This window comes from Calliopsis andreniformis, chromosome 3 (genome assembly GCF_051401765.1).
Source record: "Calliopsis andreniformis isolate RMS-2024a chromosome 3, iyCalAndr_principal, whole genome shotgun sequence".
NCBI lineage: Eukaryota > Metazoa > Arthropoda > Insecta > Hymenoptera > Andrenidae > Calliopsis > Calliopsis andreniformis.
Window position 1 is genome coordinate 22,854,868 of NC_135064.1, and position 23,812 is coordinate 22,878,679.

The 23,812-nt window shown below is 38.3% G+C and overlaps 1 protein-coding gene across 1 annotated transcript; it reads left to right on the forward strand.

Moving 5' to 3' along the window:
- Positions 1 to 15,443: 15,443 nt before the first annotated feature.
- Positions 15,444 to 23,035, forward strand: LOC143177350 (uncharacterized). The gene is made up of 3 exons (XM_076375224.1): positions 15,444 to 15,652; positions 15,757 to 15,960; positions 22,597 to 23,035. The coding sequence occupies exons 1-3, from the start codon at positions 15,444 to 15,446 to the stop codon at positions 23,033 to 23,035; spliced, it is 852 nt and encodes a 283-aa protein (XP_076231339.1).
- Positions 23,036 to 23,812: the final 777 nt, after the last annotated feature.

Here is a 23,812-nt window from a genome sequence, read left to right on the forward strand (position 1 = left end):
GAAATATTTCTATGTCAGAGACTGATTTAATTACACAAAGTTGGAACAAGATATTAATACAACTGCGCAGGTAACTTAATTATAATTGATATATATTGCATCATATGATTATGCTATCTGATTCCCTACGTTGAGACTTGACTGAAAGTACCAATTATAGAACATAACAGAATATCTAAATACATAGTGTAATATTTCCAAATATATAACTTGATTTAATTTCACTTGCCAGATATTGAAACTGAAATTGAGAGTCCTATGATAATTCTATAATTGTGAAATATAGTATATTTTAATTCACAGAAACTTCAGAGACCCTGTGCAAATGCAATTATTTGATTTCAGCCATAATTCGCAAGCGACACAAGTATTCCTATATCTCTATTCAATAGCAGATACTCACGACACAATTTTAGCGATTTCAGAAACTGAATATGAAAGATGTAAATTCTCTTCCTTTCAGAACGATTTTATTGAAATAGCAAATCTCACTCACAATGAGCAGATCTCCAAAATCCAACTTCATAAAGTCTAATATCATTTCTAAAATCGCTCTAAAATAAGAAGTAAAACTCACCTGCCCAATTCTCAACAAAAGAGAAGTCGCAAGAAAAATCTGATATTATATACATAATTTCCAAAATCATCTAAATTACGAACACTGTTTCAATTTTTTTATGTTGAAGTAAAAGCTTGTTTTCACTCACCCTTCAGGTAATAAATTCCACTTACTCCTCCAAACATGTAGCAAGCACCAAGCATTTCAGCCTCTGATTTGTTGGCGAGACGACTTCTTCAACACTGTCTCGTGTTCGGGGAAAGATAAATCCAAACACGGTTGACAGAGAACTTCTTACTCGGTGCAACAAGACACAACAAGTTTCCCGACGACATGCAACCGAGATATATTCAATTTGAGAAACAGTTAGGCACAATCCTATATTCCAGTGGACACCAAGGGCCACGAACACACTCCCATTCGACACTATGCAGCAACGTTGTTGCACGAAGTCGTGTAAATAACACACCAGATATCGACCGACACGAGTTGACACTGGCCGCGCAAAAATCCAGCGTCATACTCGACGTGCTATATATCCTGAATAAATCGTGGGGAACGTGCTAGCACGATTATTAATCCACGAACGAACACTCTACGGTTTCAATGAAATTTGACTCCTATACATACGCGAAACTGACTCGATATATGATTATAATTATTTAGTACGAGTGAAATTTAAAACCACGACCTATCTGGTTGAAAGCTTAAACACTAGTAACCCACAAAATATTTAGAAATGGGATGGAGGGATTTGGTGAGGTGGGGAGAGGCAGGTCATTTGCAAATGTTGTAAGTGGGTAATCATTGCATCTGATTGGTGGAGAAATATTGTGGTTGGTAGGTTCAGGTGGGGTCACTGGCCGGAGTTGAAAGACACTCTCTGGCAAGGAAATTTTTATGATACCTCAAGGAGCTTCTAGTTTTAATTTTTTGTCCCTGGATTATACCAGCTTTTAATAACATTTTTTGGATTAATGTTTTTACTTAGTGTATTCTGATTTAAGTAGGTACTATTATTTAGTTATACTACTTAACCACTACCATTTCTCTGATCGAGCCAAATAATTTTCGAACTTTTTCTACAAAAACTTGCCACTGCCACTAACAGATACTCCTACATTTAATCACTCACAATTATACACATTATCAAATCACAGCAACCAAACTGGGCCTACAAGAAAAAGCTATTCAACCCCTTTCCAGAAAAACACCAACAAAATTCCCTTTAAAAATAGCCAATTGCTAATTTACCAAAGCACCAGCCAACCTCGAGTGCCAAAATCGACAACTCATCCCCTGAAAATCTCCCCAGCCAAATCCAGAGAATTCCAATCTCTAACCACCAACAGCCTCTTCATCCACACCTCTTTCTCAACGACCTCGCCACGACGACTCAGTTCTCCCGCTTGTTATCTCGTCCCCGTGTAAAAATTGGACCAAAGACCGCCCCAGCGAAATATAAAATTTCGGTTAGCAGCCCTCGGCGAAGTGCTCCGCTGTACTTTCTACTTCCCATTCCGCGGCGAGAGCGCGTGGATCTAGCACAGACGGCGGGTCTGCTCGGCGAAGCCTCGGAAACTTTCCGCCTCCCGCGCGTATTGAAACAGTAATGATATGGGAAAGAGAGCCAGCGGGATAACGAAATGAAAACACGTGCTGAACATCTAAGAATCGTCCAAGTTGCCCGAGTGTCGGCCCCGTTCACGCGTTACAGCGCTCCCCGCCTAGGGAGCCGTGCCAGGGCATCTAGAGGAACTTCCACGAGGAATAAAAATTAAACGGGGGATGATTGGCCGACAGGGGCGTCGGTAAATACGCGAATTTTCGTCCTCGGGCAGAACTTTTTACCGAGACGCAGTTTTTAACGAGGTTGCTCGCAACATTGTTCCTGGGGAGGCGGTGTCCCATAACGGGGGGGGCGTCTCGCTCCCACGGGGACGCGAAACACGTCACCGACGCTGCCGTGGCACGTGAAAAATGCAAAGACCCCGCTGTTATGGTAAATGCGTTCAAACACGGACTCTTTCGCGTTAAGAGACCCGTTTCCAAGTTCCACAACTTTCAGATTCTGGAGATGGAGCTGGGGCCTGTGATAAGGGCGAGATTGACTCGCGATGTGGAGAGCGTTGGACTTTCTTCAAAATAACTTCTCGCATGATGAATTCGGGACGAGGGAATTCTGCTTTTCGTGTATCCTCGCGGAGAGGCGAGATCTGGCGGTCACGAATATTGATAAGCGTGAAAAGTAATTGTGGGTCGTGACGTGGGAGGTTTCTGTGAATTGATTTTTACGATTTCGATGAGGTGACCCCCTTTGTCGGGGGTGTTCTTTGGAGTTTTTAGTATTGTGTAGATAGTAAGTCTAGTTTAACTATTTTTAAATAATCTGAAGAGTATTGATGGATCCTAGAGCTAATGTGTATTAAGTTACACAGGAAACAAGTGGACTTAATATATGTATATTGTCGCTCTGGGCTCCAGATATATCTGTGATTGTAATGCAAAATGAGCTATGTCACATTTTTAAGAACTTCAAGTTAAGGTCTGAATTAAGATCTAGAATTTATGTTTCGAGAAAGTAGAGAAGTCATTACAAGAACTTTTTCACTTAAAAATAAGGGTTCAAGAAGATACAAGTCCATAAGGTAGTATTGAAGTTGAAAACTTTAATACCAATACCTCGAAAACTAAAACATGTGACTTACAAGGAATATCACTTTGATATCATCTTCGGATTTTGATGAAACTTGGTATACGAGTAGAACATCGAAAAATATTAGACACGAATTTTTTTAAATACTGCTGATAAGCATGTTTAGGAGGTGAAAACCACCCCCAAAGATGGGGTGGAAAATACATTTTCGTAAATATCTCGAAAACTAATGCAAGTAGAAAAATGGTAAATATAAAAATTACATGGTTTTTATCAGCAATAAGATAACATAAACAACATAAAGATATTTACAAAAATGTATGTATTTTCCACCCCAACGTTGGCAGTGATTTTCACCCCCCAAACATGAATATCATCAGCTAAAGAAACATATGTATTTAATATTTCTCATTACACTCTTATATTAAGTTTCATCAAAATCGGAAAATGACTCTAAAATGATGTTCCATGTTAATTTATTTTCCCTTACACCCACAGATATAAAATTCACAGAGCTATACATTGGTATCCAATAATTGAAGGTTGTCAAACGAACCTACACTTCCCAGCGAAACGAAATATTTCACAATCCGTTTAATTAAGCTCGTAACCATTGAAAAAAGGCCATTGAAAAATTCATAAAAATGGCCAACTTTCGAAAACATTGCTAAAAGCGCAGCAGCATCAATAGAAATTATCTTGCTCGTCCTGTTGCCCTAATTCCAGCGAAAACGCACACAGATATTTATTAATATTTGTCAATCCTCCGAAGCATAAACGTCCTTTAACGAACCCACTTCATTCCCGGTAAAAAAAAATATTATTCGTGAACGCGCGTGGTTGTCGGTGTTTCATTGGAAAATCGATCTCGAAAACATTGCCCCGGGGTGAAGGTAGCGGCGAGATTACCCGACAGCAGTGAAACGCAAAAGATAAAATGTCGCGACAGATTTTCGGTCGTTGAAAAGCCCACGAAAGCCGGCGAAAATGACAGGTCATATCTCGTTCTGCCTCTTATTGTTCTTAACGGGCTGCTGCGATTGCACGCTACCAGGGACAATATCACTGGCTCTACAGCGCAACGCCACTCGTTACTGCCACATCTGCCCCGATCACACCGTGTGCCGATTTCCGGTACGTATTACCCTCCGACACGATCTAAGAATCGCTAATGCGACAATGTCTCGTCGGAGTTGAGGACACTGAATTCTCGAAATCAAATTCAACCCGAGAAACGTCGTATCGTGGTTTTCTTCTCAAATATAGTGTCTTGACCCATTTTCGAATTAGCAAATGCTATTTTAACGTTAAATTAAGATAAGATGCTTATAGAAACTGTAAACATTAGATTTACTGAGAGATAATGGACATTGTATAGAGTCAGTAACATAGGAATTGTATTGGTTGCAGTTTCATAAAATGAGTATTTCACATTTATAGTTAACCTTTAAAGATTGAAACGAGGTCTGGTAGACTCTGAGTGACGTATTTATATTATTACTTTCATTCAAATATGAAAGAGTTCGTAATAAAAGGGCAACATATGCCATACCTCGTTTATATATTACGATTATCATATTAATTTTATGAATATTTAACATCAGAAGATTTTAGTCAAAATCTTCGTATGTTAACATTGGGTCCCTACGTGAGGGTTGAAAGAAGATGCTAAACATCGTTGGTTCCCCCAACATCTGCATAGCACAAACGATGTCTATTAATATGTCATTATTTTCTTGCTTGGAACTAAACCATTTCTACCTGCAACATTATGTCCCGTTTTTAAAAATGCATCCACTATTCGACTGGTCTCTCCCAACTGCATTATCGTTCATGGAAGTACAGCAATGCGCACAATACGCGAAAACGAAGCACTGGTACGCGTAAAAAGCGTCAAGTGTACATTTTTGATAACATCGAGTTATATCAATCGTGTCACGACACGAAGTATCAGCAAATATTATGACGAACAATGTTCACTGATCGACAGATGACAATTCTGTCTCGCGAGTTCATAAAATCTCCGGTACTTGTGTTCCGCTTCCGGCGCATATTCCCAAGGTTGTTTCGCTCCTTTGAAAATATCGACGAACGACGTTGGAAAGCGTCGGCGCGGCGATAATAAATGCGCGGCTGGATAGGCCAGTGAATCGAGGATAGAAAAATCTATCGGAGGTGTGAATTCTGCGCAACAGGAAATTCGAAATGACGACGGCGCTCGTTATTGTCGTTCCGGTGTCAGGCGCGCAACGCGTCTATTCTACAGCTGTGTATATTCAGCCCGAGAATTGTGATACGCGACGGATAATATAGAAACGCGTTAAAGTCGAGATTTCATAGGTGACATGAATTCTTGAAACGAATCAGGATTCCACGATGACATATGAGCCGAGTCAAATAAAGCTACAACCCGTCTTCCCTGTTCTAAATAAAAATTTATTAAAGATACTGCGCTCCCATTCATGTCTCTGCCTGGGTGGAACGTAAACTTTGCCCTTTCTTTAAATCAAAAAACCGTAGCTTCTTCGTCGAATATTTTTCGTTTTAGTCCTTCAGTTATGACATTCCACTGAATTTTTAGAGGATGCATTTGAATTCGAAATGAATGGATTGAAAGTTAAATATTGGGAAATTGATTTTATGTAGCTACTTATTTCGATACATTTTTAAACAGAATTCAATATTGAAACCTTTCAGTACATATCTATAATTAAAGGTTTAAATATTCAAAAATTCAAAAGTTCAAATATTCAAAAGTTCAAATATTCAAAAATTCAAATATTCAAATATTCGAATATTCAAAAATTCAAATATTCAAATATTCAAATATTCAAATATTCAATAATATTTAAGGAAAAAACACTAAATGAACGTTTATATCTAACACCTACACTATGTCTTCTACTATATCTCATTCCTTTAAGCGTAACTTTACTTCAACGAACAGCCAAAGAATCCCAAATCCAATACTAAAGAGAACCTCCACTTTGCGCCGAAGCAATCTACCTTAAACTTCACCCCCAATGGCAATTATGTTCAACCACGTTCCACTACAAAAGAAAAAATTCATTTTCAACCACGATTATATCGACGTTTTCGCGTCTTCAAAGAGAAGCTACTCTTGGCACTAGTGTATTTCCATGCAGATCAGTGTTAAACGTGACAAGAAGCGTCGGCCCATCGAATTTCCAGGGGAAATAACGATCCCGAGAACGCGAATCTATTGAAAATACATTGGTGGCAAAGGGTGTGGATACTGCATTAACGACGACTATCGGCCGTGTGTACCAGCCGAAACTGCGGTATACAAAATTTGGAACGACGATGCCGCTCGTTAGCGGCATTCGCGACAATCGTGTCAACCCCTCTATTTTGATATCGTTTGTTGAAATTTCTTTCTCCGATTACAGCCACCAATACACCTCTATCCATTTATAGTTTCGCGCCTATCGTTTAGGCGTCGCAACCATTCGCGTTCGAAACGTTATGGCACTTTGCATTCGTAAAATATTATCGATACGAGTGAAATATTTAGTACATGCCTCATGAAATATTAGCCCGTATCGCGTTGGATCCAAAGACGATAACGAGCGGGGGCGTAGTACAAGGGAGAACAATGTAGAATCGTGTAGTGATAAATATTGAAGTGGAAATTGATTACAGTTGATGAATTCGTGATGCAATTTACTCGAGTACATTTATTTTTATCTTTCTTATATTTTTTCTGTATGCGTCCTGTGTATTTATTCCTGTCTTTTTTATACCTCCTTCAATTATTCACTGTTATTTTTAAGCATAATAGCTTTGGTAAAAATACCTCAAACGCTGCTGTGGTTCGAGTTATTTTCTGTAGGGAAACCTCGGTAAGCTTTCAGTACTATTTTCCGCAAAATATTATGGAAAATAGAAAATTTGAATATTTTACCGCTGACTAAATTTTTTAACTGCCGAGTTTCCAGGGTTGAAGGATTTTTACAACAGACTACGTTAACAACGTGTAAGGTATCTATATTCAGCGTATTTTTATTCACGGGGTTAAAAGCGAGCCTTCAATTAAGTTTCAATGTATTATTCTATGAATTAACTTTGTGCACAGTTTCAGTAGTATCCAGTTTTCTTTAATTTACATTCTTCTTTATTCTGCTTTTTTTGCGAACAATTCAGATTTCAATTGAAAAAAATGCACAAGTTTGAAAACGTGTAATTGGAACGAAATTGATTATTGTGCTTTTTAATTACCATCTCTGATAAACCAGGCTGTTCTGTCCTACTGAACGGTATAATTTTTAATTCGTTACGTAAACCGAGTAAGGCTTGCCCGTGAAATGACTCGAAACAGCGCAAAAATGAAAGGATAGAAGATGAATATTCAGCGTCGGTTTTAAAGCGGATTGCGTGATTGGCGTGCTCGACGTTATCTTTTTTTTTCTTTCATTCACTCGATCAACGCTAATGCAAGCGGCAGGTGAGAAGAAACCTTTCGGTTAAATGCCATTAGGTCAATCGTCCTCTGTCGTTATCGTTAATTTCCCTTTAATCCTAGCTTTCGTATGGGTTTTAAAGTTCTCTGTGATTTCCCAGTCCGATTATTTTCTGAATTCCACGAAACCGAGAGAATACGTTTCTCAAAATGTATTTCACATTTGCCCTTCGAATCGCTATATTTAGGCATACAAATGGGAATTCTGTGTTAATTTTTCGAGGAACAGAGATATTACTTGCAAACAAATTGAAGAACTCGTAACAAAAACTGTCTTTGTCCAAATTTCACAGTTCTTTAAAATAAGAGCACATTCTAGTGGTCAGAAAAGAGGTTCACAGAGTAATGGAAACTACCTCATCGAACACGCAATACATGATGAATACTTTCATGTTTTGTTAAAAATAATATTAATCAATTGAACAAAAATGAAGGATTCTACAGTACTTTTTTTGCTCATCTAAAAAAAGACAGTAATTGACAAAGGTAGTTTCTATTATGAGTCCTCTATTTACTAGTCGTGAAGTTTGAAAATTTGAAAAACTAAAATCAATAGAGAAATAGCAAATAATAAGTATTTTTATAATTTTGTAAGAATTATATAAGAATTTTTAATTAAACTTCTCTCGAGTAACATCAAGTACAATAATAGAAGCGTAATCAATAGGCTTTGCCTCTTGTTCCGTGAATCTAACCAGTTCCTATATATCGAATAGCTTGCAAGTATATTTAACCAAGTGTTCATTTTTGTAAGTATTCCTCGATTCCAGCGAAACGATCCGTAGCCAGAGAATCGATTGTGAAATGCAAGTACGTATTCGACTGAATCTCATCGCTGCAAATCTCAGGGGGTTCCTTCTCTGCCTTTACCCCTTTGCCATGGTACATAAAATATAAAGAGCTGTAATAATTCGGGAAATTAGGAGCATTTCTGTGTGAGAGTCTTCCCAGAAATAGAATCTCCACTTTTTGAGGTACTGACGTAGCATTTTCTTGCATAACAGGAAATTTTATGTTTCATATGAAATACGAGACTTCTGTTTGGTGTACAATAAAACTTTACTCTATTAAAAATTTTAATACCTGGAATATCAAAGTTCAAACATTAAATAGTAAACACAGAACACTGAACATAAAATAATAGTCATATTTTAAGAGAAATCTAGATGGGTACATTGAGATTATGTATCTAATAAAGACTTCAAGCGTCTAAAAATAGAATAAAAATGTTGTACACGCAAGCCTGAACTCTGTTCTTCAGATCAGCTAATTAAATAGTAATTAGAAATGTTTGCGAAAATCCCTCGCAAACGTACATGTTCTTCCCCATCTTCTAATATGTGTAAAACACTCGTTAACTCATTGCTAAAATTAATTTTTTTATCAATTTAATCTTCAACACAATTTCTAGTAAAATCCTTGGAAATTATATGTGCGAGTTTTTGCACTGCAAATGGATTGAAAATTAAAAGCCTGCTAACAGAAGAGTACACACGTAGATACGATAACTCTGACCGTAAAGAGTTGCATGAAATGTACGTAAAAGCGTAGAATAGGATAAATCAATTTTTATCAAGCGCGTAATGAAAATTAATATTCCCGCGGTAACAGATGTTTCGTTGCGCGTTTAAATTACAAGGAACAAGGAGAGACTTTGATTACAGTTGAGTTCTTGATTAAGCAAACTTTCATTCCGACGAGTAAATAGTCATGATTGTACAGCTGAAAAAAATATCTTTCCGAAGGGAAGTAGTTCCCTAGCAAAACGAAAAGAGAAACGAAACGCGAGAAAACAAGCAGAAACATCAAATGAAATGGAATACAAATTGCATTAAAATTATGGGGAGAGAAATCGCTGGTCTGAAAAAAGTGGTCGAAATTCAACAGGGGAAAAAAGGTGAATACGCGAAAATGCCTATTCACAAAATTCTGCGAGCAATTTCTGATACTTCCTGGTGCTTCGCTAACTACACATTACAGATCCGCCCTCTCCATTGTCACGTCTCTCAGACGACACGATGGAAATGAGAACAGAGTTCCGACAATAAGAGCATATGCTGCAGAACGCTGAGGTGAAGATGTTACTTCACGATTCAACCTTGCAGCATTGTTCCTAAGCGCATCGCTCTACTCACGCTGGAATCGATTCTGACGCGGCAAATTGCAATCAGAAGGGAACTCGTGCCAAAGTTTCGGAAAAAAATTCGGGGAATGAAAATTTGGAAACTGTATAATGGTTTGGGGAATTTTTCGCGAACAATTTTTAAATTAGAGAGGGAATGTTACTTTTATCGTTCAAATAAAGTCAAAGACTTCTTTTGTGTAACACGGAATTAATTAACCAGCGATTTAAGCGGTATAGTAATGACCATTAAAATAGCACTACCTTATAAATACCAATGCTTTTGACTCTTTTTTAATTATCACGGGAGAAGTAATCGTCTATGTTATTATCAATAAAAATTTAATTCTCCTTCTTACTTTATATCTGAAATTTTAATTTGTATAACAATTTTTAGATATGTTTAAGTATCACGCTTATAACTACCAACTTACTTTCATATTCAACAAATAGTATCTATATTTCTTTGTAGGAAATGTCATTTTATTAATCACTACTATGCTTCCTGTAATTCCAACGAATAAAGTGGGATTAATGGAGATAACGGTGATCTTATAGCGAGAAAATCCCGTATTCTGGATACATGCGAACGAATCCGTCCAATCAGTGTATATCCTAAGCGCTGTCACGCGTCGAAATCGAGCGAACCGAAAACGATCGTGTTTTATATTCGTCGCTCATCGAAGGAGTAAATTGTATTCGATAAATTGGACAAACAACGCGGCGAGATCGGTGAGCCCTCGAATTACCAAGCATTTTATCGGATTTCATTTTCATTTCGCCAATTTCGAGGCGTCATTGGTACAGGCTGAAATTATATCTTAACGTGCGGTGAATTTTCAATGCTTTTTTTTCCCCACGTATCCCATTTTCGATTGTAGTCATTGTCTGTACACGATTAACCCCTTTGCAGAGGAGAACTTGACACGAGGACTCGTTTCATCTATAGTTTGACTGACCTCCGTCTGTGAATGCTGCCAGATAGAAGGCATGCAGTGGGTCAAGACAAGGAATTCTATGTTTGCCTTGCTTGACAAAGGAAGAGGCAGAACAAACGTGTACACTTTTGTCGCGAACTCGTGCCTAACGTTTTGAGCCTTTCGAGGTCACCAGATTTAACGCTATTAGGTTGCTTTTATGAAGTTACGTGGAAAGGAAGTGAAGGGGTGGTGAGTAATGGTGCAGAGGAAATCGTTTGTGTTATAGTCGTTCATAATAGTAGTTCTGTGTGTTAATTGAGGTGAGAGGATTGAAGAATGATTGTGTGTTAATTTGAGCTGTTCTAAATGGTTGACCTCAGAAGGCTGAAGTTGCTGGAAGATTTAAAGTCGGTCTTCATTTTAAATAAATTGAAAGAGATGGAATAACTGGCAATTTGAAGATTTATATGTTTGAAAACTTTAAACGTACATATGAATTTTTAAAGTTTTTGAACTTTTAAATATTTGAATGTGTGAAATTTTTAACAGGTGAAAATTTGAATATTTGAAATTTTTAACGGTTTTGAACATTTGAAACTTTTAACAGCTGAGAATTTGAATATTTAAATTTTTATGAAATTTTGAAATTTCAAATGCTGAAAGTAACAAACAATTTTCTAAGTTTCGAAACCTAGCACAGTATTTCAATAATTATTTTTATTAAAATATTAAATAAGTGATGTGTATTATTGTGCACTATTTTTAGAATCCAAATTCATTCTCGATGTTCTGCCCACATGTTTTAAAACAACCCGCATAAACCCAAGTATAAAACACGTATAACAGAGGAAATTCGGAACAACACACTAAATTCCATTTATCGTAAATTAAAACTCACCATTTAAAATACAATATTACAGCCAGAAGACTAGCTGTAAGATCACGAAAGACGTAACAGCAGCTGCCAGTGGAAAAGCACAACTGACCCTCTTCAGAGCAGACGATTAGTTCGAATCCCATTGCTCGATGCCCTCTTTTTCTCCTATACAAACTTCATAACAATAGTAAACTTTCTCGATCGTCTCTCATCCACAGAAGCTTAAAATCTCCCCAAGAGTCAGCAAAATGTTCAGGACTTTCAATCACAATACTTCCGCAGAAAGATATAAGATTTCTCAACCTTTGCCCTTTGATTTCAAAGATGCTTTAGAGCTCTATGAACGACACCTTGAATGTATCTTGCTGTGCAATATAAAGCTTAACCGAAAAGATATTTTATGTGCTCAAAGAAATTATTTTGAGTTACTTAAAAGAAGATGAGATAACGAAACATGAAAATTAAAAAAGTGGAACTATGGGATTTCCAACGCGATGAAAAATTGCATTTTGTATTTTGAAATAAAATTATTTCTAAATTCACTATAAAACTCAACACTCACACAAGTCAGAAACTAAAATAACGATGTAGCTGAAAAAAGGAGTCAAAACTATCTTTGAGAAATTACTAATAAAAAAAATAATTCTACATGCATTGAAGATATCAAATTTCTCAGAAAACTATAATTTTTTAGTCATATCAATATTGCAGCAAACTAATATCTACAAATTCGTGACGAGATTACTCAAGATTACTCAAAGTATTAAAAAAACAACTGTCCCAGTTTCATCTCACCTCGCGCCTATACAAAGAAATCTTGAAAATTCGAAAAACTACAGGGTGGTAAAATAATTCACCGTGGCGTATTTCCCTCTCGTCATTTCCGTTATCATTTAGCTTTCAAGCTCCCTTTCGACCATCCCCTGTACGAGCCATCCGCCACTTTTTTGCAGGTCGATAGGGAGGGCGACAGATGCACGAGCTTCGAACACGTAGCCCTGAACGAGAAGGACATCGAGACGATAGTCGACTGGCACAATATTTATCGCAACACCGTGGCCAACGGCGAGGAACATCGGGGGAGTCCTGGCCCGCAACGGCCTGCGAAATACATGATGGAAGTGGTACGATTTTCCCCAGGAGCGAGCACGCCAGTGATATTTAATCATTCGTATCCGAGGGAATCTGATGGCGATATTTGTTTCGACAGATCTGGGATGACGAACTCGCTCATATTGCCAGACGATGGGCGCTGCAGTGCAACCTCTTTGAGAAAGATCAGTGCCGAGACGTTGGCAAGTAACTCCGCCGGATATATCTCATTTTTCACTAGCCTTATTCGTCCCTATCATTTTTCAATATCCACCCTAGTACACTCTCGAACGTAAAATTGCTCTGCCGATAATGCCGCGCGACGTAACTCGCCGATATCCACGCGTTTCCTTCTTCGCTTTTTGTTTATCGCCTCGCCTTTCACTTCTGCGCCGTGATATATTTTTTTACGCTGCGATCTCGAGCGGATGGCGCGTCACATTTCCCGAAGATGAAATTCTTTTTCGTATCGAACGAGGCCTTTTTTCTTACGTTTATGTAGGAGAAATGAACTGGTGTTCGGTGCTTCAGGGTTGAAGGATATTTGATATTGCGCGCGAGTTATAGCAAGCACTTGTTGGTTTGAAGCAACTCGTGCATCAATTTCGTAAATGAGTCTGCGCGCTTCCTTAAGAACCGCCTGGCTGTCTGAAATGAGTTTATAAATAAAGCTCGGGTGACGAGATAATAACCAAGGAGGTTTTTCGGACCCGATAGAGAACTGCATTGCGCACTCTGTCGCTGAATCTACTAGCGAAAGGGTATCTAAAGACGAGATAGAAACTACGTTTTGAATAAATTACGACTACAGTACATAAAGATAATTGCATACATAACACGTTTCGACTATGAACTACACTTGACTTCAGACATTCAACAACTGATCCCGAACCTCTGCGCTCTTCGTTTTCTTAAAGATTAACAGGATCATCTCTCACCCAGGCCTTACATCTTCGGTCCTAAACTGCACTTAACATTCTCTGAAACCTCTGACACTCGACACATAATCTAAACAGTCAGACGAAACTCTTCAATATTCACCTAAACACTTCATTCGCACTTCACTCATGGAAATTGTTCACTTAGCAACAATCGTTTTCATCGACAAGCGTGTCAACTAGCTCATATACGACACCTATGATTTAATCATTTTATTAATAGTATGTTATTGTATTAGTTACTTATTATTTGAATTGTCTTTGAGAAAGAGAGAGAATTTTTTAAGCCTCTAGGCGATCGTCTTAAGGAAGACGTCGTGGTTCCTTTGTAATACTTTCGTGTCCCTGAAGTTCGACAATTGTCTATGGCTGAGATTTGTAAGCGAGCAATTTGTAAGTAGCTCTCCACAGACAAATTGCTCGAGGCACTGTAGCTGAAAAAGATCCAAAAGATTGAACTCCAGAGAGCATGTGGGTCATGCAGTTGGCCCTCGTCTACCGATTCAATGACCAGAATACTTTTTATTAAAATAATCTGGAGTGTGGGACTAGAAATGAAGTGGACGTCACATCTGACGACACAGTTCCAAGGAATGTGTATGTAATCCTTGTCACTGTACGCTTATGATAGAAGAATTGGATCCAGTTTGAGGTCTTTGAAAATTCTCGAAAATGTTTAGTATCTCTCATAATTTACAAAGCAGTATTTCAATATTAATCTTATGCTGCAAAATCAGAATAGAACTCTTCAATCTTTTGGTATCAATCATAAGTTAAAAATTGTTCACTTTCTTATCATTAGAATTTTCAGTGAAACCAGCATAAATTTTTTAACGAAACACACAAAGTAACCAAATACGTAATTTTTCCAATATATTCATCCAGCTGATTGTGAGAAGAGATCCATTCACAATATGCTTCTATTTTTGTACTTCACCAAAACAAGCGTTTTTCACGTTTGATGTCAAGTCTACCAGATATTGATGAAGATCCACGATATTCAGCTCGTCTGCATTTTTCGCGAGTCTATTTCTATTCGTTGTATGCAATACATGGTACGTTTTCAAACGTAAAATACGCCAATATTGTAACGTACATGGTTTTTACAAGAGTACTAGTACGCCACTGTGGTTGAACATTAGAGGCCGCACCCCAAATGTGGAAGTCTTCATCACTGCAGGTTTCAGTGCAATTCAGCAGAATTTTAAAGGAAACTAGCTCTTTTTACCGCCACTGAATACGAAAGTTATTAATACAAATATTGAGATCTCTCGTCTATACATACATATTTCCTATTGATCAGCTCAATTTGCCACTAGAACGTTACGAATGAGTCTAATTTTTATCATTATACTACATGTGCAAAATCCAATGAAAACATGATGTTTTCTTTCATGGAATTCAACAAAACCCTATTTCTTTGTCGATGCTTTTTTAAACAAAATGAGTTGCTAAAAATTTCTTTCATGAAAAATACTCAATTTAGCTAGCTGTACTACACATTTTTAAAAGACACGATATTTGTACTATAAAATTTATAAAAGACTCCAACACTAACCATGACCAGACACTCAATTCTCAAAACACAAAGTCTCCCAACACAAAGCTGACTTATACACCTACAACAAAAAATTCAGTATACTTTCTCATAAAGATCTAAATAAACAAAGCCTTCTCTACATATTCCCACACCTGGAACTTCATAACTCTCCCCTGCAAAGGCTCAAAACTCAAACACAACCTGACGTGTATTTTTCCCCTAACCACCATGGTAACGCACATATTAACATAAATTACTAATGACAAAACCTTCCAAGAAGAGTCTATCTAGTCCAGATAGCCAGCCACTCACAGTCACGATACCCCTCAGCAGTCACCGTGTCAAGCCCGATTGTCCTCGTTCGGTATTCCATTCGAGGCCGTTCCCAGTAGAACAGGAATTTTCGTCTTCGGCCGCGAAATGTATCCCGATTCACCGTGGATCGATATCCCCGCGTAAAAATCGCGGGTAGAACGTTCCAGGCATCGCTTCGGGGCCGGTCTAGTTTTAGCTTCGCATGAAACGAACGGATCGATCTAACCGATGAATTTAATCGGCCTCCATGTGCAAAGGGCCAACCCGCGAGCCTGTCGTCGGTGCGCCAAAACGATCCCCCTTGTGCTCTGTGTGTTCTTTCCAGAGCGGTTCGGCGTGTGGCAGAACGTGCACGTGCTCGATATGAACAGCGTGGGAAACAGCACGTCCACCGCGAGAATCCACTTTCATATTCAATCGTGGTACGACCAAGTAGAAGACTTCGATTCCGCGGAATTCGGGTAAGCCCACTGTACACACTTCCTCCAAAGCCTGGGCTGGGCTTTTCGGGCTCGTTACCAGCTCCCTTTCTCTTCCGTTTTTTTTCCCCCCTTTCCTTTCTTTCCTCTATTTTTATTTCCTCAACCGTGCGAGGGATTAGCTTAATACCGGGATTTGTTGGACCTCTCGCAGTCAAAATATGAAGTTCTCCCACGGGGGGAGACGGCTGACCAGTTTCGCTCTTAAAATATTTGTCTGAAAAACGAATGCGAGCTTGTAGTGGTGTTATGCTCGGTGGTCGTGAGTGATGGAACGGCGGGAGGGGAAGCGCGATGATATTGATCGGATTATGAAGATTTGCGAAACGGTAATCGAACGGGGGGCGAAGTTTCTTTGGGTAGTTGGAGCGGGGTTTGGGAAGGGGAAACTTAGCCTCGAAGTTTTGTTTTCTTAGGGAATATTTTTCTTTGGTAGGGTTCTATTTGCTTGGGATTTTGGAACTTGACTGATGCTTAGATTCGGGGGAAATTGATTGAGGGAGGTTAGAAGCACTTTCAGCTGGGTTAGGCAAATTTGAAATGATAGAATAGTACAAACATATGTATCCTTTGAATCGTCGGTATAAGTTCAGCGTCAGTGAGCCATGAGTCTATAATATAAATACACTATACTAAGCGTTCGATAACAGTTCTCAGAAGCGTCGAGAGATATGTAACTTTATATCTCAAAATGGGATGAAAATCAATGTCAGAATTGTATTTAACGTCTCATGTCAGAGTTATTAATTGTTGAGACTAAACCTCAAATTAAGAGGAAATGTCTGACTAGAGTCCTGTTCTACTGCCTTCGCTGTGTCTGACTTGAGACCTATTGTACTGCTTTCGCTGCGTCTGAGTTGAGACCTATTCTACTAACTTCGCTGTGTCTGACTTGAGACCTATTCTACTTAGCTTTGTTATGTGTGGCTCGATGCTTATTTTACTAATTTTTTCGTGTCTGATTATCTAATCATTTACTTTTCTACGTGTTTCGTGAATCTATTCACTACTTTATTTAATTTCGCAGATTTCAAACAATTTTAATAAACTCTAACAATAAACGAAAGTTCACCTCGCTGTATTATGTAGCTCCCATCCTATTATAGCTCCCTTTATAATTGATAAAATTCCATTAGCATGGAGGAAGTTGATCAATTGAATTCAGGTGACATCACAATTTTCCGAAAATTACCTCGATATTTTGTCCTCCTCTGTGCGACATCGAAGTGCCGAAATAGTAGATCGCACGAAATTATTGATACGGAATGGCTCCCGAGGGATGATTGAGCTCGCGGAAGGCTAAAAATCCCTGATCTGGGAGGCTGATACATAAGTAATAATACGGCGTACAGCTCGAATTGATTCTCGGGTATCATTTCAAAATTCAATTGGAACAAAGTATACATTTATCATTTTCTCGAAATTCTTCTTCTATCTGGATACAATGACTCACGAATTAACTCGCGAAGAAATATTAACACTTCCAAAGATACTTTATTGTATTTTAATTTTTGTATTAAAGTGGACGAAAAAAATACCACAGCAATTTCTATAATTAATCAATATTCTCTATTCAATAAAACCAACCGTACAAAGTATTCAGCAAATTTGACCAATTCATACACTTGATATTAGTAATGAGAGTAATTGTTATACGAAATTATGAAAGCACTTTCAACAAGTATCTACATTTACAAAATTAAACATGATTGATTCATATTTTCTCACGTCCATGGAGCTCGCAAAATTCGAGTTAATGAACAGGATTACTTCGCCGGTTGAAAATCAGAGAACTATATAGTATAATAAAACAACATTCGCCAAAACAAAACGAAACGTTAATAAACATTCGTTATAAGAGTAAATTTCTATCCTGTGGTAACTCGATATTTGTATTACTTCGACAAACAAAGATGAGGACATAAAATAAACCTCGTGGTACATATTATTAATCCATTAATACAACGGAGCATTGAATGCTATGCAAAAAGCACTCAAAATCTATTAATTAATCTGCGATATTTTTGTAATTCGCAAATAATACAATGCGAGGGAAAAGGGGGTAGTTTCATTACTGGATATCACGTAATGTTATAGTTAATTATACGTGCAATGCTCTACTTTATATTTCAAAAAAAAATTACTATGTTATTTTCTCAGCTATATTGTGCCGCGTGTTTTTACTGTAACATTGACTGATGCGTGCAGTGGTTGAAATATTCACAATGCAGAATTTTATGCACACCATCCTGTCAGCTGCGAGTTATGTGTGTCAGGTCGATAATAGAATTTTTAAGTAAAGTCCCGAACCGCACAATTATTTATTCCTACTCGCGTTTCATATAGAATGCAGTGTAAATGATAGTAAATCATTCGCATTCAACAAGTGGTTTGTAATAAAAATGTCTTAATTACCCTCAAAATGGGACAAACCTGACTGATATAAGGTGTATCGATCTAGATACCGTGCGAAATGGTTGTCGAATGCTGGGAGAAAGATATTAATTCACATACAAGTTCCTCTTTCATGATATCACGCAGAGTTAATAATTTTTGAAGAAGAAAATTTTTATTTGACAATTGATACCTCTCGTCTTGAAAAAAAATCCCATATTTCATGAGAACAATGAGGGAATTTTGTCGATAAAATCACAAAATTTTTACTTCACACCACCTTATCTTATAAAGACAGAAAATCTCATATTTCATACAAATTCTGGATCCATAAGAAATTAATTTAAAGCAGTGCTACTTGAATCACAAAAGTTTTAGTTGACCCTATCTCATTTTAAGAAGATAGGAAATCCCATATTTTATCAGTTTTGGATCCATAAGAAATGAATTTAAAGTACTTCTATTTAAATCACGAGAATAATGCAATATACTATTAATAAAACTTTCGAGAATAATGAACAAATTTAAAAACACAGACGATATTTGGTAATATTAAACTGTGTTTGACAATATAGCGAAGGAAAGTCTCTTGGCATTTCCTCGTATCTCCTCCCATTTAGTAACCATTCCACGCGACACCTATTTCTTTAGTGACAGTGTTGTATCTTATGAAAACGGCGGCTGCTTTAAACGATCAAATATGATCGTCGTCACGCTGCCTTCCTGTTTGTATCAACGTAATAACATAAAGGTACCTTCATTCGATACGAATCGCCCAAGAGAAGATGTACATAAAACTGATTATTAACTTTCAAATAACTTCATAGAATACAACATTTAAGCAACTAATAAATTCAACAAAATAATTATCAGAAACAGACTGAGTTAAAGTTTAAATTAAAAACAAAATCTGTAATTTATTTAAGCTACTGTTTCCCACACAGTCTCACCATTAGCTAACGCTGCTGCAAACACCATTTTCTTTGCTACCCCAATTCGAAATAGGAATGTTCCCTCGTGGGATCTTTAAAGGAATACAAAAATCTCTGGCAAGAGAGCATTTCTACTTTAAATTCGAGTTAATAAGAAATAGCTGGTCAACTTTATTTTGAGATAGTTATTATTTTGAAATAGTTACTCAACTTTATTTTGAGAACAATTTCCTAGGATAAATAAATTTCATTTTCAATATTTTATAGTCCCACAATGTTGAGACAACTCATAAAGCTGACTATTGTAGAAAGCTTTTACATCTAATAATTATATGACCCTCGTTTCTATTTTTTAATAACCTACAGTGAGTTAATCCAACTATCTTGTAACACAAGTAGATCCCTCTCCCAACCCGATTCTCAAGATTAGAATTCTCCTTTGTGAGGAAGAAACAGCGTTGTCCAATTATTCTCAGTCATCAAGGGGCGAACAATAAATAGCGCGAGCTCAAAGCGTGTTAAAGGGTACAAGATCTCTTTACGCGCGGTTTCGTGCGAAATATCTTGAACGTGTGTGCAGATCCGCGAGAAAATCCGCACGGTATTGTCATTCCGTGCAGCATGCAATAGCCCAAGTTGGATTGATCGAAACGAGCTCTTATGTGGCAAAGCTTTCACTCTGTGAATGGGACTGTTCGATCCACCCTGTACAGACACCGCTAACTCGCCTCCGAATTTAGGGAAAGGTTTACAGAATCCCCCCCATCCTCTCCACCGATCCAAGTCTTTCCTTCAACCCTCCTCTACGCTTCTATTTTATCTGTCTCTGCACAACAGACGCGTGTCAACAGAACGATCCCGACTGCTCGAGAAAACCACTAAGGGCCGAACCATCACGTTCTGGTCTGCTGTTAACGAAAATCCTATACTACCATTAAGGACCGAAAATTTCGACCACCGCTATACAAATCCTTTTCTACATGTTATTTTATGACTACAGTGATACTGTGCAGAGAATTTAAAACTTTGAAGATAATATAGTCGAGCAGAATATTTAGAATATTTAGAGTTCGATAATTATTGAATTAGAAGTATCAATAGTAAAATAATAAGTATACTGGGAATATTCTAAATCGATTAAAAACAAAAGTAGAATTAAAACACTGAATATCTGGAAATCCTTCAGTGAATTTGAAGGTTTTTAAAATTTATATGGATGAGATAGTTCAGAGTCGTTTTGAATGTGAGAGAATATTAATCTGTAATTCAAGACAGAGTAACTATACATGTGCATAGTAAGATCAAATATATTTACTCTGACCCAAGAATCTACTACCCTAAGGATTAGGGGTAGGAGACCCCTAGATTATGAGAGGAGAGAGGGTAGAAAAGACACCTGAGGTTAAATATTGTATACAAAATATGAAATATTAGGTATTAGAACCCAGGCATAAGAAGATTAAAAAGTGAAAAGACTTACCACTCACTGCCCTGAAGACTGGAGGCAGGAGAGGGAGAAGTCCCCCAAAGCGTGGGTGGAGGTGGGTGGGGAGGACCGCTGAAGACCCTCTGAGGTCGGGGGAGGTCCAGGGTACTTCCTTCCTGAGACCCCTGGGGAGGTCTGTCCCCGACGGAGCCGCGAACACGACTGAGAAATTAGAGGTCTCCGAAGTGTATTTATACCCCTTATGACGACAACATAAACAAATACACGAAGGCTAGTGGCTCACTGGGATCTCGAGATCAAACTATCGATACTAAATGATCATTAAACCGCGAATAATTGAAATTTCTGATAAATTAATGACTCTAGCGATAGTCTACACATACAGGCTGTTTCAAAACATGTGGACATTTGTACAGAATTTTTACGTGTATCAATTCAGTCCTTTTTCTTTTCGGCAGAGTTATTTAAGTACTGAAGTACGATGATTTATTACATTTTTAGCCATTTTAACACACATTAAATGATTTTAGTATTTGTTACATATATCTACGTATAATAGTATGTACTCACGTTACTTTTTGCGACTCCATCCATAGCACAGTAGATGTGTACCTCGTACCAAGTTTCCTCTTAACATAAATGGAGGGAATAGATCAGCCTCCTGTTTCTTAACCTTCTGCTTGAATCTAGACAGTCAAGAATATTATAATTAATTACTTACGTTAAATTCAGTATATTAAATGAACAAGATGTTCACACTCTATACCTATATCTATATTACATCTACGTCCATGTTACAGCTAACAATAGATCCTCGTGTAATACCACCCTCCGAAAGTCCATCAAACTTTCCATCAAACGATTAACTTAAACGCTTCCCTTCTTCCGTCAATCACCGATTCTACTAGTGTTACCAACATCTACACAATTGCTTCGCCTCCATCTACACCTCACTAGCTGTAGCGTCCTGAAAGCACTGTTTGAGCGAATCTTGGAACGTTTATTGCTGTAGGCTCCCTAATTAGGTATCCCTAAACAACCGCTCACCAGATGCGTCTTAGAATACGTATCCCCTTCAGGGTACAAGGAAATTATCAGAAGTTTACTAATTTACAATCACAAAAATTGCTGGAGGTCTATGGTTCTCTTCAATTAGAGAAAAGAAATGAAATAGTGGTAGTTTAGTACTTTAAGTCATTTCTTATTTGGGGTAATGTCTTTAATATTAATCTCAGGGTATGTGTATTTTAACTCTTCAGTGCATTGGGTTGGGTCTGAGGAACACATGAGCATATTATTTTCATTTTTTTCTGTTTATTTAAATATTAATATAATATATAATATTATATAACACTCTACTAATATATATAATACTTGGACCAAGTGGGAGTATTCTTTCATTACTCACTGCACTGGAGAGTAAAAAAGAATGGATGAGTGTCGTTCGTCTCAGACTGGGGAAATAGGTACAGTAATAAAGAATGAGTGTAAGTGAAACATCGATAAACGACACATTAAGCAACTAACCCAGCGCCACTGTCCTGCCCAACTTCAGAGAAAGGCATTAACTACAGAAAAATTTGAAGTTAAGTTTTCTACACCTTTACATAATTTTCAACACGATGAATCTTGCTCAGTACAAAATAGCAGTAAAATATTTCCAAGAGACCCTGCCTTTCTCCATACTCGGGCACCAACAGGACACTCGTTACTTACTTCCCCGCTTCCCAATTACCCAATTAACAATCCCCCGCTATACTCAAAGGATCGAACTGACGCGACAACCCTGGAAAGCAGCACGCTGCGCTCTCGAAGTGTCCCTCTCACCCCGTTTATTTCTTCCAGATATGTAAACTTCACGTCGCGCGGCAACCTCTCCTACATCCCGTTCGCCTCGGCGAACATTAGCCAGATAGGTTGCGGGCGTGCAATTTACACAGCCACGGCAGAAGACCCGACGCAGCTGGATAGAGCGATCGGGGGTGGGTTCGCAGCGAGCGTCGCGCATACAATACCCTTTGGGTTCGGGGATCGAGTCGAGACCCTCGTGTGCAATTACGGGCCTCTCGATCGGAAGACACCGGGGGAACTCTACGAAGACGGTGTGCCGGGTCTTTGTCCGCGGGGGACGCTCCGCAGCGAGCGATACGGAGCTCTCTGTCGTAAGTGTTTCCCTGTCGTCTTCGAAGCCCGCCTCTCTGTGTGCGTTCGACTACCGCGCAATTGTCGTTGGCACCGCGGCGACGGTCGTTACTCGCCTCTACTGGCTACGCGGACCAGTTAACGGCGACGAATTTCAGGTACGACCAACGGGAGGATCGTTTCCAACGCCCGTTTCAATTCCTCGTCTCGCGAGAGACCGCTGTTATTACGCCGCTACGCGATACTCGCGCAAATTGATTTTTACGCAAGACTTATCGTTCGAAGGACACCGAATACCCATGCTGCAGAAGGAGTTTTCCTTCTTTTCTTGCCACCTGTTAACTAGCACGGATTTCGGTTTGCAGGGAGGATCGATTACCTGATGTGGCTATGTTAATTTGTTTTGTTAGGGGATCGGTCAGCGTCTCTTTTTGTATGCAGGGTGTTTCGTAATGGGGGTTGGAAATTTTAAAGGATGATTCTACAGGTTGAAATAAGGTGGAGATAGGGAATGGTGGAGATGGGTTTGAGGCCTCGTTTCGAAGGTAATAATTGGTGAGAGAAAGATTAAAGTTCGCGTGAAATGTGTCGGACTTGTCGGTTCTTGTCAGGTTGGTTGACTTCAGACTTGTTCTACTAGTACCGCTGTGCTTAACTGACTTACTCTACTAGCTGTAACTCTACTCTGTGCTGTGTCTGACTTCAGGTTTATTCTACTAGTGCCGATGTGCTTGACTGACTTATTCTACTACCATACCTGTGTCTGACTTCAGTCTGATTCTACTAGTGTCAATGTGCTTGACTGACTTATTCTACTAGCGCTGCTGTGTCTGACTTCAGGTTTATTCTATTAGGACCGCTGTACTTGACTCACTTATTCTACTAGCATCACGGTGTCTGACTTCAGTCTGATTCTACT